Source organism: Pelmatolapia mariae, linkage group LG10_11, assembly GCF_036321145.2.
Source record: "Pelmatolapia mariae isolate MD_Pm_ZW linkage group LG10_11, Pm_UMD_F_2, whole genome shotgun sequence".
Taxonomy (NCBI): domain Eukaryota; kingdom Metazoa; phylum Chordata; class Actinopteri; order Cichliformes; family Cichlidae; genus Pelmatolapia; species Pelmatolapia mariae.
The window spans coordinates 35,746,762-35,762,218 of record NC_086236.1 but is presented as its reverse complement, the minus strand read 5'-3'; the positions used below and the strand labels follow the sequence as shown (position 1 = coordinate 35,762,218).

At 43.8% G+C, this 15,457-nt stretch overlaps 1 protein-coding gene across 1 annotated transcript; it reads right to left on the bottom strand.

Annotated features, from left to right (window-relative positions):
* Positions 1-244: 244 nt before the first annotated feature.
* Positions 245-10,201, bottom strand: wnt11 (wingless-type MMTV integration site family, member 11). Its single transcript, XM_063486752.1, has 6 exons — positions 9,990-10,201; positions 8,216-8,411; positions 6,077-6,321; positions 3,917-4,194; positions 3,531-3,823; positions 245-1,195 (listed from the first exon to the last, which is right to left on the bottom strand). The coding sequence occupies exons 2-6, from the start codon at positions 8,296-8,298 to the stop codon at positions 1,021-1,023; spliced, it is 1,074 nt and encodes a 357-aa protein (XP_063342822.1). The 5' UTR covers positions 8,299-8,411; positions 9,990-10,201; the 3' UTR covers positions 245-1,020.
* Between the last annotated feature and the right edge of the window lie 5,256 nt (positions 10,202-15,457).

Here is a 15,457-nt window from a genome sequence, read left to right as displayed (position 1 = left end):
TCATTACTGACTGTGCTGAGCTGATTTACAATCACTGCACAATATGATTTGTGGTTAACTGGCATTTTATGACCTTTTGGAGTTGAAGTGAGCTACACCTAAATTTGCTAAGCCTAAAACTAATTACTCTATCTAATGAGTCTTGAAAAAACACATACAGTATCCAAGTAAAGATGATAGTGAAGATCATTTAATTATTTTATAAATACTTCTTTCTTTATTTCAGTATACAAAATAACAGTATGTACATCCACACAAAAGTGGTTTACAAAAATCCATGAGTTCAGCTCATATGCTCTGAAAAATAGAATATATTTTGAATTGCCTGCATGTCAGACAAAAATGAGATAATGCACCATTTCAGAAAGTCCTCTCAATCCACAGGGATGCAGCCATGTCACGATCCACACGGGATACATGCTGAGAATCCAAAACATCAACTGCAGATATGTTCCGTGAATGAAAAATGCTCAAGTTCCCTTTATGTTGCTTTTCTTCCTCTATTGTCCATTGCTGAAGAGGAAAAAAGTTGGAAAAGTACCTAAAAAAAAGGATGGATCCATGGGAACCCTTCGATTTCTGTGGATTAAAGCCAAACGTAAGCCTTTGTCTAGTCGGGAGAGAAGGCGACGCTCTCTCCTCCAGCATCGAATCCAATATTGTTTCTTTTTATTAGAGATAGAATGAAATAGACTTAGACCCAGTAGCCCTGTTTGGGGGGATTTATAATCATTAATAAGAGAAAGAAATTACCCAGGAGGACGGCGGTCTTCGCATGAACTGACTGGCACTGTCTCCACACTCCAGGTTTGTGAAGCGCAAAAGCTCAGAAGCCCAGTTGGTAGTTCAGAGATTTTGGTGGGAAACAAAAATGACACTGACACAAGAAGGGACCGCTTCTCACTGAGAGACGCATGCTAAAGCTTAAGACAGAAGTAAGCCTTCTCTGTATTTTTAGTGCTTTGGTTGATCTGAAGCCTCGGCCGGCTGGCTGCTGGTCGGGGCGGCAGGTTGGTGGACTCATTTGCAGACGTATCTCTCCACGTTGCGCTCGCACATCTTGCAGGTTACGTAGCAGCACCAGTGATACTTGCAGTGGCAACGCTCCACCAGCTTCTCTGTGTACGCGTTGTAGCCACGGCCGCAGCACATCAGGTCACAGCTGTCACTGCCTGACGAGGTTTTGTTGCACTGCCTGACAGACATGAAAAACATGCAGTTAGACTGTGACTTTAATTTTCCGTTGCAATAGTTGATTTCTCTAGCCGAGGCAAGGACAAAGGAGGCGCATTTTGGAGCGAGCAATCAGCCGTGAAAGCTAAAATATTTCCAGTTCCTGCCCGAGACAATTAAGTTAACAGCTCCATTCTAAAACGTTTTGCACAATCTCGCAGCCTGTCGAGAGTCAACAATAGTCCTTTAAAATGGCTTGACCGAACTCTGCGCTTTAACCTTTGCGCTCTCCTTCTCCCAAACATTTTTTTCTTCCATTTTTTCTTTTTGTTTCCTTGTCTTTGGCCAGTGGATACTCTGGAGCCTCTCGTTTAGAAGCCCGGGCATCTTTTAGAATGAGCAGAGAATAGCCCCGCCATAAATCACACCGAGTACACAGGCCTGCCCTCCCTCTCTTTATCTGGCCCTCTTCACATAATTGCTTTGTTTTATGATGGCAAAGTGTTAATGACCAGCAGGGTGAGAGAGCTACCGAGCTAATGGCTGCTGCGCTGCGAGTGAAAGAAGGGGAGGAAGAGGGACAAGAGTCATTGAGAATGCAAGACAGGTTTATGACATCGGTGGGAGCTGCCACCCCGGACAGTTATGTTTTGTCAGAAGTACGATCTTCTGTGGTTTCACATCTGCTGGTTTAAAGTCATTTGAGACAAAAGCCCAGCCTCTTTCTGGGGACGTGACTCTCTTTTGCACCGGTGATCACGCTTTATCCATTACAGAGTGCGGCTCAAATTTACTTTGCCTGTCCCAGATTGTCTCAGAGAAAAACTGGCAAACCGTTGCTGCTGCTTTAGTCCAAAGACGTGCATGTCAGGTGACTCTAAATTGGCCCTAGATGTAAGTAAAGTCTATAAAATAAAGAATGCAAGTAAATGTGGCTTGTAGTGCAAATCACATTGAGGGTCACAAAGACTAGCAAAGTGCTTTTAAATGCTCTTTCATTATATATACCTGACCACAGAGCAGCCATGAGGACTCAAGCACAAAAACGCTTAAAGTCAAGCAGCTAAAACGATAAAGAACAAAATAGCTCCTCGACTATGAAGCAGGGAACCAGGAAAAATCTGCCTACATACTAACAGAAATAATTAATAGCCACACAGGAACGCTTAACAGTTAGCATCAGCGTCAAACATTTAAACTAATAACAACAGCAAAACGGCTGTCTGGTGACTTTGCAGGAGCGCTAATGCTGCAGACTGTGAGGCTGCTGCAGTTATCAGCCTGCCAAAAGGATGCAGCGAGCACAGTGAGTGTCCTTGACATGAAGCATGTCCATGTTTATCTGTACAGTGACATCAGGCTGAAGGACGCATGATTTGCTAGTCACATGCTGTATGTGCACACATGTATGGTGGTCTTATTTATATCCTCCATAGCTCATACAGCCAGGATTGTATTCTGGTAGCATGAAAGTATTGCAGTCCACAAAACTACATGTGTTCCTGTAAACCAGTGCGCATCTCGTCTCACATACCATAAAAGAGGCATGGCACTCCTGAAATCCTGAAATCTGCTGGAGAATTGTGCAACAACAAACATTTTAAAACCTTAAAACAAAAAAAAGTCTTTTTGAGAGGTTTTTATAAGCATTCAGTGGTCATTGTTCTTTTATCCGTTTAGTTTAAACGACACTTCTGAAAGGACTTGAAGTGAATCTGTGTAAGATCAGGTCTTTACAGCAGGAACTTTAGCCTCCTGTACTGTGTAATTCACAAAGAAATAATGGACCTGAACGGTCTCCAGCAACATACATTAGAGAAATGAAATAAACATACAACTTATGTGTGTCTTATTTATCTGGTATCTCTTATCCCAACCTCTCCCTTTAACTTCTAACAAAGGAGCACCATCCCCTGTCAAATACTGAAGGTGAGCAGCCAAAGTAAATCTTTATCTGTGTGGCGCAATGAAAGATTTCCCTGTTTGTGTGGCCCTCTCAAATCAATATCAGCTATAGTGCCCTCGGCCCTAAGAATAACCACATTCGTATTCATTTCAGATAGCGGGACAAGGACCCCAGTCACAGTGGGCCTTTCAGTGGCACATGCTCAGACACACCACAGACGAGGCTCTCTCAGGGGCAGGCACTTGTTATCAGCCAGCCTGTAAATCAAACACTGCCACCAAGCAGGACAGCACTTGAGTCAACATCCTGGATGAGCGGACATTCAGAGCTGATCATTTCCTCTTTGTCAGCTACATAGCTCTGGCGTTCATGTGACTCATGCTCAGAGAGCTATAATAACCACACACACACACACACGTACGCACAAACTGGTGCATCGCGGCTGTCTTACCTGCCCTGCGTTCCAACAGAGCCCTGTTTTTCATTCTTGGAGCAGAAGTCCGGAGAGCTCTGCAGGTAGACGAGCTCATTGTCCCTCACCGGCCTGATGTCAATGTCTTTGGGCACCAGCTGCTTACGTGTCCCCATGGGCCGGTGAACCACTTTGGTGGCAGACAGGTACTTGGTCTTAAGGTCCATGGCGATATCCCTAAGGTCTTGCAGTCCTTTCCAGCAGGTCCTTATAGAGCAGGATCCAGACACACCGTGGCACTTACACTTCATCACTACTGACTCTCTCAGTACCTAGACATGAAGATGGAGGAAGTTAAACTACGATATACGGAACAGGCAAATATGGAAACAAGTCTGCATTTTATTCACTCTTCTACTATGTACCTGTCTGCCAACCTCACTGTTGTGTAGGTGCATCAGTTTGTTGGCATGGGAGCTTGAGCGCTTCATCTTCATGGGAGCATCAGAGAATTTGGAGCCCATAATCAAACCGTAGTGCAGGTTGTCACCACAGCCGCCCCAGCGATAGCCAGGCTCTGGAATCTCAGCCGGGACGGGACCACACGAGCAAAGCCGCAGATCTCCAGTGGTGCACGCCCGCGCTATGGTGTGGCTGATGGTAGCCGCAGACAGGGCGTAGACGAACGCAGCCTCCCTTGTTCCTGATGGAAACAGAAACAGCAAAGGTGAAAAAGCAAAATATGCCACGTAAAATAGCAGAGCTGACATTCAAAGCAGTTCAACAGACACCTTTTGCTCTCAAATCAAGTGTTCAGTAATCAGTAACCCTTGTTAGTATGAAACCAGTGATTACACTCCCTATCATCATCACCAGGCTAAAGACTAGTGCGATGTCATCGGACAGCTTCTTCTTTTCCAAAAGTTTACAAACAAGAAAAATGAAAGTAATAAAACTTAGCGATACTATAATCAAAGAAGTAACCACGAGGTTTTAGGCCTGTGCTTCAGGCTTTCCCTTTAGTAAAGCTAACAGGACATACTGGGTCAGGTGACCCTGACCCATTATTTTGTTATTCTGCTATAAAGCTCAGGCTGCTGGTGGGATTCCCACGAGTTTATAAGCCTTTACTGCTTGTTAACTTTTCTCTCTGTGTTTTGCCGTTTTCTTCTTGTTTCTCTACAGTCCTATTTTTTGCCATCTCTTGTAAATAACTCCGAGATAGCTGCTCCTTCATCACCATATCCCAACAAACTAAATGTGGAGCGCAGAGTATACTTATGTATAGCAATGTGTCACCAAATCTAAGGGTGAGTCTGAAATTTCGATATATCTTCGTGATAATGTGAGATTCACATGTACTGTGTCGTGCTATCCTTCTGTGAAATTCAAAATAACTGAAAAAAGCAATAAATAAAACCAGAGAATCGCCTTCCACCCACTTCCCCTCATCTTAGTAGTTTTTGTTGTAGCTGGATTTAATTTTCTTTGTGGTAGTGGCCATCGCATTTATGCAGAAATCTGCATACATTCTGACTTTGTGGTGACTTGTGATTTTCTTTTGCGCATAGCCAATGAAAATGTGGAGTCTTCTCTCATTATGTGGGACCTTACAAGAAAAAGTACCTTAAAGTCTATTTACACAGACATATAACGCTCAAATCTTCCGTATAATCGTTGCAAGATTATTTATGTAAAATGATTACTTTAAACAAGACAAAAGAAAAAGACTCATCAAGTTTCTTCTGCATGGCCACCTTCTCTACAGTCTGTGTTCAAGCTCTCTATTTCTCTCTCGGCCTCAAACATCGGTGGTCATGCTCTAACACAGAGTGAGCGCTGATGTAATTGGTGGTGATGTGCGCACATGGGAAGCACACATGCTATAGGATGGGGGGCAATTGGAAATAAGGGGAAGAAATCACGTATGAGCGTGGGCTGTTAGATCAAAGCCTTCCTGGGACAGAGATGAGCCATTTCCTGTTCATTTGGCAAATGGCAGCCATGGCTACCCCTCTCGCCCTATCCAATCCCATCCCCACCTGTTGCTGGTTCAAAAAGCCTTTTAGCAAAATAAAACAGCAAAATCACACTGTAAGCAACAGTGCAGCATGATTTTTTTTTAGGAGATTTCAGAAATAGCGACATAATTTATATATCGCTGAACGTACAGCTCTGCAGGAACACATGCTGGCAGTAAAAGAAATTCTTTAAACTAGAAATTGTTTACAAAAGGCCAAAATCTGTTTCAGGGTTTTTTTTAGACAGGAACCACATATGCAGCAGACATGTGTATGCCTTCCCCGAGCCCGGACGTTTCCTCCTGTTAAAAAGGGGTTTTTCCTTCCCACTGTCGCCAAGTGCTTGTTCATATGGCATAGTCTGATTGTTGGGGTTTCTCTGTTATTATCTATTATCGTGGGGTCTTTACCTTATAACATAGAGCAGCTTGAGGCAACTGTTGTTGTGATTTGGCTCTCTGTAAATCAAACTATATAGAATCGTGGGCATAAAACACGAGGAGCATGTTTTTAAAAGCAACAGCCCCTTCTGCCCTGTTCTTCTGTTCGGTTTATAAAGCGTACCTCGGTCGAGGTCTGGTCGGTACTTCGGGGCATCGATGGGTATGTCAATGGAGGAGCAGTTCCAGCGCATGTCAGCGAAAGTCTTCTGACACGTCTTCTTGACTTCTCGAGCAGCTTGGATGATGGTCTGCATGAGTTCCAGGTTGCTGCGACACAGCTGAGCTTGGGAGGACACCATGCCGGGCAGCTGCTTACAGTGCTGGGTCTGGTTGATGTGTAATGATGCGGGAGTATGAGACAGCGCTCTGCGTGGAGTGGAAAGAAGCAGAAACAAAAGTTTGTGTGTCAGCATACATTATTTAGTACTTATTCTTTTCATTGCCATGATGACGGCAACAAAGGCTTGTTTTATGACTTGTTAAATTATCACGTTTGTGGAAATGCAGGCACGCCGTGAGTTTTATTTGGAATGGTGTGTAAGCAATTTGAATTCCCTACGCAGGCACAATTCAAGCCCACAGTGAGACACGTTGGCTGTTAACAAACAATTGGAAAACTGCAGCAGATAACGCTTCGGGCAGGGAAACATTTTTGGCATGCGTTGCAGCAGAGAACCATCTTATCACAGTGAGAATTCCAGAGGAAAGTCAGCTGCAGATTCATAAAATACATGTGACACGTTCTTGGTCTTTGGTTAAAGTGCACGAGAGGCCTCGAGGATATGCCAAAAAATCTAGAAGCCAGATAGAAAATTGTAGATCCCCTTATCGTCTGAGTGTTTCTGCAGGAAGCATTGCCCTCTGTGGCCTCGGTTTGACATAAATCACTATTAAAGGGAGCACATATTTGATTTGAACAATTTATTGGGAATGAATGTAACAGAGGAAGCACAGGTGGAGCAGGTCAGTTTTTGGCAGTGACTTTTATATAACCTTTATTTATGCAGTTAAAAAAAAATCTCATTAACATTAAAAATGTCTTTTGTAAGAGTAAGTTGGCCAAGAGGACAGCAGCAAATATTACAATAGTTCTGTAAAAATATTTTAAGTGGGGATAAAGGAGCGGATTGGTTATAATGTAAGTACAATAAAACAGAGTTATAAAGATACTTGAAACACAGATAATTTTTTAATTCTATATATAACCCCTTTGTAAACGCTGTTCACCGAAGTCTATTTACCAACATACGTAAAGATATTACACATAAAAAATACACAGAAACATTGGAAATCACTTCTTGGCAGGCAATCTCTTTTTGGCACAACCGGCACCCACAGGTGTTTACAGCCGCATCTGTTTTGCATTGCACCTCCGTCCGTTATGAAGACTGTAAGACTTCTCACTGGGATTTGGTGCGTGACATCCCACCGCTCGTTGGCACATCTGCTCAAGCGCTCCCACTATGAGCATTGCAACTTTTCATTCTGATAGGAAGTCACAGATATTTTTGCTACAGCTAAATGCAGACTTTAGTTTTCCCAGAAGGTCAGAGAAACAAGACAAGCACCCAAAAAAGACAGAAAATGTTAACACACAAAGCGACATGAAAACTGTGAAGAAAACCTTCCAGGGTTCGTAAGATTGACGAACATAAATAAAACCTGGATGTTTGTGGACTTGTTCGTTGGGAAGTTATTGTTTGCGTGTACCAGAAAGTAGTTTGCAATGGTCCTTTCTTTCAGCTTGCACGGCGTCTTTCTGCAGCGAGCTGTTTTTATGATTTGAGGAAAAAACTGGACTACACGCAGAAAGCAGTGACATCACTGCCTGCGCCACCATGACGCCTCGCCATCCCGATTTTATTTCCTGCTCTCTGCCTTTGTATACAGTGGATGGTAAATTAAATCTGGGGTATTAAAACTGAAATATTCATGCAGTCTTTTCTTCTTTTTCTTACTTAGGCCACATTACAATCAGTGAAACAAAATAATTGCTGGCATAGTTTCATACGCTGGAGCACTCATCACCACACATGGACAGAGCACACAGTCCCCCCCCCCCCCCCCCCACCCCCCATCAGAAACAACTGCAGGAATGCTGGGGCCCATTTCAAAGCTGCCATGAGCCCTCCCCTCTATGAAACATGCAGCAAAGAGCAGTATGGTGTATCTTCATGATGTCATCTGTTTTGACGCTCCTTGAAAGCAAAGCGTTGTGTAAAAATGGCAAAACGACCCCACGAAACGACAGAATACTTACAGCCATTTGATGCCAGAGCAGACCTGAGACAGCATCAGAGCCGCGATCACACCAAGAGGCAGGACATGAGAGCTGCCCCTCATGGTTGGACAGTAGCTCCGGCTTACGCAGGACACAAAACACAAAAGATTCGATGAACTTCTCGGCTCAGACTCAAAGGTCAGCGCTCATGGCACGACGCCCCTTCTTCTAAACCCTGTGATAAATCACAAAGAAAACATCAGTGACTTAGAGCTGCCGTGATGCGCCAAGCTGAAGCATTTCCAGACTTTTTGTGAAGAGGGAGATGAAAACGCTGCGTGTTTGAGTTTTGAAGCAATGATCATAAAAAGGGATGAGATGAGTTTTCTGACAGCAGTCTCACACACGCACAATACCAAAGACAGACAAAATGGAAATGAGCAAGCCTGTGCTTCTTAAGAAAACAGTTTGACATCAAGGCTAATGTAAGCACTCAAGGACAGGACAGAGAAAATCCATTCAGCTTCCTTAAATATGCAGATACACACACTAGAAACTAAAGAAGTTACAGTAAAACTTTAAAGTCAAAATTATTTCTTGCCTACTTTTAATCATTGATACTAACCACAAAGCACAGGATCATTCCTGATGTGATGTTTAGGGAGATATTTTTTTTTAGCTTCGAGGCAGAAGGAGAACCTTTAATTAAGCGCTCTGGAGAAAGTTATATTTTTAGTTTTTATATTTAAGATTATTTTGTTTTTTTGCTCTCTTCGGCTCTAAAAATTGCGGAAAAATCTCAACAATTTAGACTGGCATTACGAGAACACCAGCGAGGATCAAGGCAGAGATGGAGGGCCAGCGGACAGGGAGCGCGTCACAGGCGTTTATCTGCCCGCTGATTAGAAAGCTCTTTGAAGGCAGCTTAAAGTGAGCGCGTTATCGCTGCAGGTAATAAACGGCTGATAAATGGCGCTCTGTGAAGACACAGTTCCGCTCCTCGCCGCTCACTGGCCCCTTCAAAATTACACATATTAATTAGCGGTGTGACTAATAACCTTTCAAACGCTTACTTTATGCTCTAAGATTTTTAAAAATCGAATAAAAATAGTTTCCAGAACAGCGTCGGCCCTTGTTTGCAGTTTGGCGTCAAATGCGTAATTCCCTCTGTCCAGATTTACTTCTGCGGGCCCTGCTGGTTAAAGCGGTATAAGGGGCAGCTCGTGTTTCTGTCTAAAAGATGACGGCTGATAACCTTTTTTTTCACTCTCTCTCTCTCTCTCTCTCTCTCTCTCTCTCTCTCTCACACACACACACACACACACACACACACACACACACACACACACACACACACACACACAAGCCTATCAGATGTGAGCCCCTCATCACGCCGAGATAGGCTAAGCGAGCCAGGGCGCATCGTGGATTATTTAGTCCTTCTTTTTTCCCCCCGCGAACGACTGTGGCCTCTAAAGCTTGGCTACTAACACTCAATGCAAAACAATCATATTTTAATGTAATTAAATCTAATGTCATCTTATCATCAGTCTGTAACGCTGTTAGTCAAATCTCACGACGCACGCTGATGTCGACGTTTTTATATTTTAAACACCAAATTTAAATTTTAATCTGTGCCAGCAAACCAAAGTAACAGGGTTCAATAGTCTTCATATATTTTTAGTAAAAATTCCCCCTGCAGTTTTTTTCCCAGCAAAAACTCCCTTCCTCTATTTCTATCCTAAACTTTTACGCACTGAGCTCTCAGACAGCCCGTGTGGCTTTTTCTGCAGCCAGACAAACTGGGGCTCACCTTTGCCGTCGATCTCGGCTTTCCCGTTCAATAAATCAACAGAAGCGGAGAAAAGTCCAGTCCCAGTCTCAGTATCCTTTCAACAGAGCTGTCCGTGTCGCAGTCAGCCAGACGCTTTAGTAAAATCCAGCACGGGGTGGCAGAATAGCTCCGGGCAGGTACGCATGGTGTGTACCACAGCCGTGTCGGTCAGTGAGTGCGAGCGGGACAGAGCAAGGTTGGGCTAGAGGAGAATGAGTGAGTGAGCCTGAATGAGGGCAGACTCAGCTCTAAAGTACCCCTGCCCCACTTTGATCTCACTGCTGATGTCAGACCTGCATTAGCATAAGAAAGCAGTCCAGAGCCGAGCATGCAGGGCTACTGGGAAATAATGAAATGTTGCTGGACTGAAAGTGCTCCGGAACAGGGAGCTGGACTGACTTACAGCGTGTCACTGATGATGAATGGTCCACGCGCTGATCTTATTTTAAAAGCATTTACAGTGTCTCAGGCTTGTCATGCTCCCGCAACATCCCGGTATTCCTGAAGCTTTTTAAACACAGCCTGTGGCTGCTCATCAAGATCCGCGGAAATATTCTCACCTCAAATATTAGACTTCATATGAACGGATTGTTTGTGGATTCTTATTCGCATGCCACAATCCTGCTCTGTTCTCATGTTTTAAAGTAATAAAGTCTTTTATTATGACTTATTTATTATATTAAATGTAGTTAAAAATAGAAAGAAATTCAAAAACTGTGTCAAACTGGTGATAACACGTGGACACTTTTATTTTCTATACTTGATTTTGATGCAAAACATGAGACAAGTCACCAACAATACAACAGGGGCATGGCAGGAGAATATCTCTGTTTGGTCCTTCTCTCTTTTTTGTGTTTGTATTAAATCTTGGAAATAATGGAATAAAGGAAATGTCCTAGCGGTGGACACGCCCTGACGTGAAATATAAATCTTCACTAAAACTTTTAAATTCGAACCAGTGCGAAAGGTAAACGATGCTCTGAATTCACAGTGACAGCTTTTATTTATTAAGAGTGGATCCCATAAAAATGTTACAATATATATACTATAATACAGTGTGACATGATATTGTGGTACTCACACACACACATATGCACACAGACAGAAATGCTCTCCAGCTTATATTGTTTGAGAAAAAAAATCAAATAAAAGCCTCCTAAAGTTACAGCAAGTTTTCCTGCACTGGCTGATTTCCTTAAATCTTAACCACACTGAAAGTGATACGTCGCTGAGCCAGCTGTGGGAAAGTAATGTATAGTTTCCCTGAGAATCTCCTGCACCTCCAACGCCCAGACAAGAAGCCAGTACTGAGCTGTTGTCCAGACCTTGACCTTGCAACTGGTGCAGCTAAGCACGGCTGGTCTCGTGCACTGCAGGGAGCAGCAGGCCAGGTGCTGTCATGCTGTCCTCTGGAGCATTTACAGACCACAACGAGCCCTCTGCCTCTGATCTCTGTAAAAATCTGTTTGCCAAACAGATCAAGGCATATGATAGCGTTGCATGTATGTATCTTTTTCATAGGACAAAGGTATGCGATCCTCGGTTCCAAGAGAGATTCGATGTGTTTTACATGGCAGTCAACTGTGAATGGGCACGGCGTCGGGGTGTGTGTGGGAGTCGTGGAGCTTCCAGCAGGACCGGGCCCGTCTACAGAGACATTTTACACACAGGCTCTCCATTCCTGAGTTTAAGATCAACACGCTGGCCCTTGATCTCCACATCTTGTCTTCCAAGCAACTCTTCTGACTACAGAAGAGAGCCACTGGAGTTCATGATAGCGAAATAACTCATGTCATATACCAGCAGAGGTATGACAGATAATCTACATCTCAGATGAAAACCAGCTTTACGGAGATAGGGTTACACTTACATGCTCTTTTTTTTTTTAAACTGTCACTGTAATCAGCTTTAGACATGCTGGGATCACTGGTGAGCAAGAGTGTCTATGGAAATACCTACTATAATTACAGTTTCCAAAACCGGCATTTGTATCGCACTGTTGTTTAACCCAGTGGCTTGAGCCTGAGCTTGGGAGTTTATTTTCAAATGAGCCAAGCAGCAAATGAGATAAATCCCCTCAGATTACAGTGAAATACTTCTAAACATGTAAAATGTGCATAAATAGAAAGGATCATTTATCAGCCGTGGAGAAATATTGTATGTGCAAATTGCATATCGCAGTTTTTGTTTTGCAAAACTTTCGCCACAGTGTAAATGTTTGAGTTTTTTTCTTTCTTGTTTTTGCTCTGTCGCGGAGTTGCCCGACTCCGGCTGAATAAAGTATTAATGTCTGATGAAGAATGAGTCTCACAGCGCTGGGCCATTGTCTCGCGGATCTCAAGAGGATCGAGCCAATATCGTGAGTCAGCAGGCTCACCGGGGGAAGTGGAATAAGGACACTCAACTTTCACCCAGGAGGATCAGGCGCTGAATGGGTGCAGAGCTGCTATTATGCCTGGGGAAAATATTCCCATGCTGCTGCAGAGTTGCAAAACTAAACCTTCGACCAAGGGTGCAGTGCAAAAGAAAAAAGTTTCATGTTAAAATAAAGTGCAGAATTAATTCACGCGTTCTAAATGTTTCAAGATGATGTAAAATAAGATGAGATTTTTTGATTTTAGTACAAATGAAAAAGCTCAGTCATGTTTATATTTTTTAAATCTGGTCCCTTTCATTTTGTCTGTGTTTGCTAAAATGACAGAAATATGCAAAGTGCTGTGATAAAAATGATAAAGGTTTAACTCTGATGAGGTGGCCCTACATACACATCTGCCTGTTCACCAGTGTAATTGCTCTCACAACAGATAGCATTCCATATTAAAATTCAAACCAGGAGTCTGATTAACAGCCATCATGAATGCAATAAAGCCAAAAACTTGAAAGGGAATGTTCAAATGGAAACAGTGAACCATATCGTTTAGTTTTCATTTTGCCTCTCATCGCCGACCAAACACTGAACAGCGCAGGGCTCTGCTCTGACTGACTATCGACGAATAACGAGAACGGGATGTCAAAGCCTCCTCGGAGGGGTGAAAATCATCCAATTTGACGTGGCAAGAGACCGTGACAGCTTCACATCAGTCAGGTGAAAATCCCATCACTCTGTGGTGTCCCTGCTGTGAAGGCATGCCATAGCTCACAGTGGGGCTCACCTCAGAAACGGCGACCTTTGTAAAGTCTGTGCCTCGCAGCACAAACCTGGGCCCACATCTTTCGTATGCCATGTGTTTACAACCCTGGTCTGTAGTAGGCTTTGAAGACGGGGCCCTTTCATCAAGCGACAGATGGGATGCACTTTTTGAAACATGTCATGTGGTCCTCCAGGAGCGCTCGGACTGCGCTTCAACCACGATGAGCTATGTGTTCGTGAAGCCACCGCACGATCATTCCCGAAATAAATACCATGACTATGGATGCGGTGACCTGAGCTTGGGGCATAAAACTCGCCTACATTATGGGTTAACCAGCCAAAGGAGGAGTGGATTCCAGTAATACAGCTAATCAAACACATTGCAGGCCTGCCATATCATCAGAACATCATAAATATCAGAGCTAAACGAGTCCAGTTGTGGCACGGAAAAGAGCAAACACGCTCAAATACTTCTTTTTCTCTGCAGTGAGCACAAAATACTGTCACCAAAGATGGAAATGAGAAGATCAGGACAATTAACGATTTCATCACAAATGCCTTTTTTATCCTCCCCTGCTTCACGTTATCCGAGCTATACTTAAACACAGAGCCGCAACCTACAGCTGTGAATTACAATATGTGTCTATAATCCATTAAAATGTCTCAGGATCTGTTCTGTTATTTACCGTCTACAGAGCAGCTGCAGGATTTGTCTCCTGACATCACCGCTACAGTCTGACTCGTCCCTGCTCGGCCAGTTCGAGCCATCAATTAAAACGGAGCTTGAAAACGAACAAATGTGGATTCTGTTTTTTGGGGCTTGGGGGGTTGAGTTCCCCCTTTAAAAAAAGAGACATTTTTTCCGTGTCGAGGACAGCAGCGCCGCCTCGCACGGATCCTTAATCACTGCGTGTGTGACGCCATCTCAGTGTGTCTGCAGAGGTGCTGCTGAAGAGGAGCAAAAGGTGCTGAGGGCAGAGGGGATTGAAGTGAACCCCGTGGGTGGGGAGATGACTTCAGCAGCTTGGGACGCGCTGTCTCTCCGCCCGCGCCCCTCCTGGTAAACAGAAAACCCAAGAGCGATAGAAGAATCACAAGGACAGGCACCAGCCTGGCTGCAGGCCTCCAAACAGCACAATAGATAAATTGTGCAGATACATCTGGTTCTTATGAATATACCCCTTTAGATTGTGGTTGATGGAGGCGTGAGAGCACCAGAGCATCCTTATAAATGATCAAAGCCAACTTCTTCAAGGAATACAAAAGAATTTGAAATTGCGAGCTGTGTGCCCGTTGCTCTGTGGAAACGGTTCAGGGCAAACACCAAGTCGCGCTTTGCACAGGTTCAGGAAGCGAGCCGACCTGACACGGGTCATTTCAGAGACACAAATGAAGCTTGTGAGCATAGAATCATTATTCATGATCAGAGGATCTCTTCTACAACTTGCTGGTAAAGGAGCACACACAAGGACAAGCCTTCACATATTACTTACTGTCTCAAACAATATAGTTTTACAATGGCAAGTACAGATGAAGTGTTCTTGAAAAATAAAATCAATAAGCTGACATCTGAATAATTCAAACCAAAAGTTTTGCTCTTAGTACAACGAGGATCTGAATTCTTGCCCCTGCTGCCAATTTTCCCTGAAAGGGAACCTTGAAATAAAATCCACTTAAGCCCTCTGTCTTCCCCTCCAGAGTGCAGTTAAATCCTGGCTGTGTATGGACATAATTACAGAGTGCCACGGATCTTACATCAGCGCAGAACCCTGACTTCCAGCAGGAAACCCGGTCCACGGGTCAATTATGGCAATACCTTCTGCAGGATGTGCTCTTTATGCTCAAACGTACGGGCCACACCTGAGAGTAACAGCGTCCAGCTCCACATCCAGCATGTAAATAAATAAAGCGCAGCTTGTAGGAGGTGTACAGCTCACGGGGGAGTGTGGAGAGTTATTGCAAAACGGCATATATACGTGCTGCTGCAGCGAGGCCCTCAAACCCTGTGGCTGGTGGCCCACAGCAGAGGCAGAATCAGCAGCTGAGAGATGACGCAGAGACCCTCCTTACACACTGAGCTGGGCACCGACAATTGGGCCATTGTCGGGGAGACGTGCTGTTCCAGCTCATAGGAAGAATACATGACTATTTTAAAAAAGTGATAGATGATAGAAGCTTTTCATGTCAGCAAACGTGTTTCAATAAGTCATGAAACCTGGAAATGTAGCCACTTTGTCACAGAAACAATCAGACACAGAAGTCATTTAGTCAAATCAAAACACAAACTGAAAATCTGATCAGATTTGAAATAAGCTCT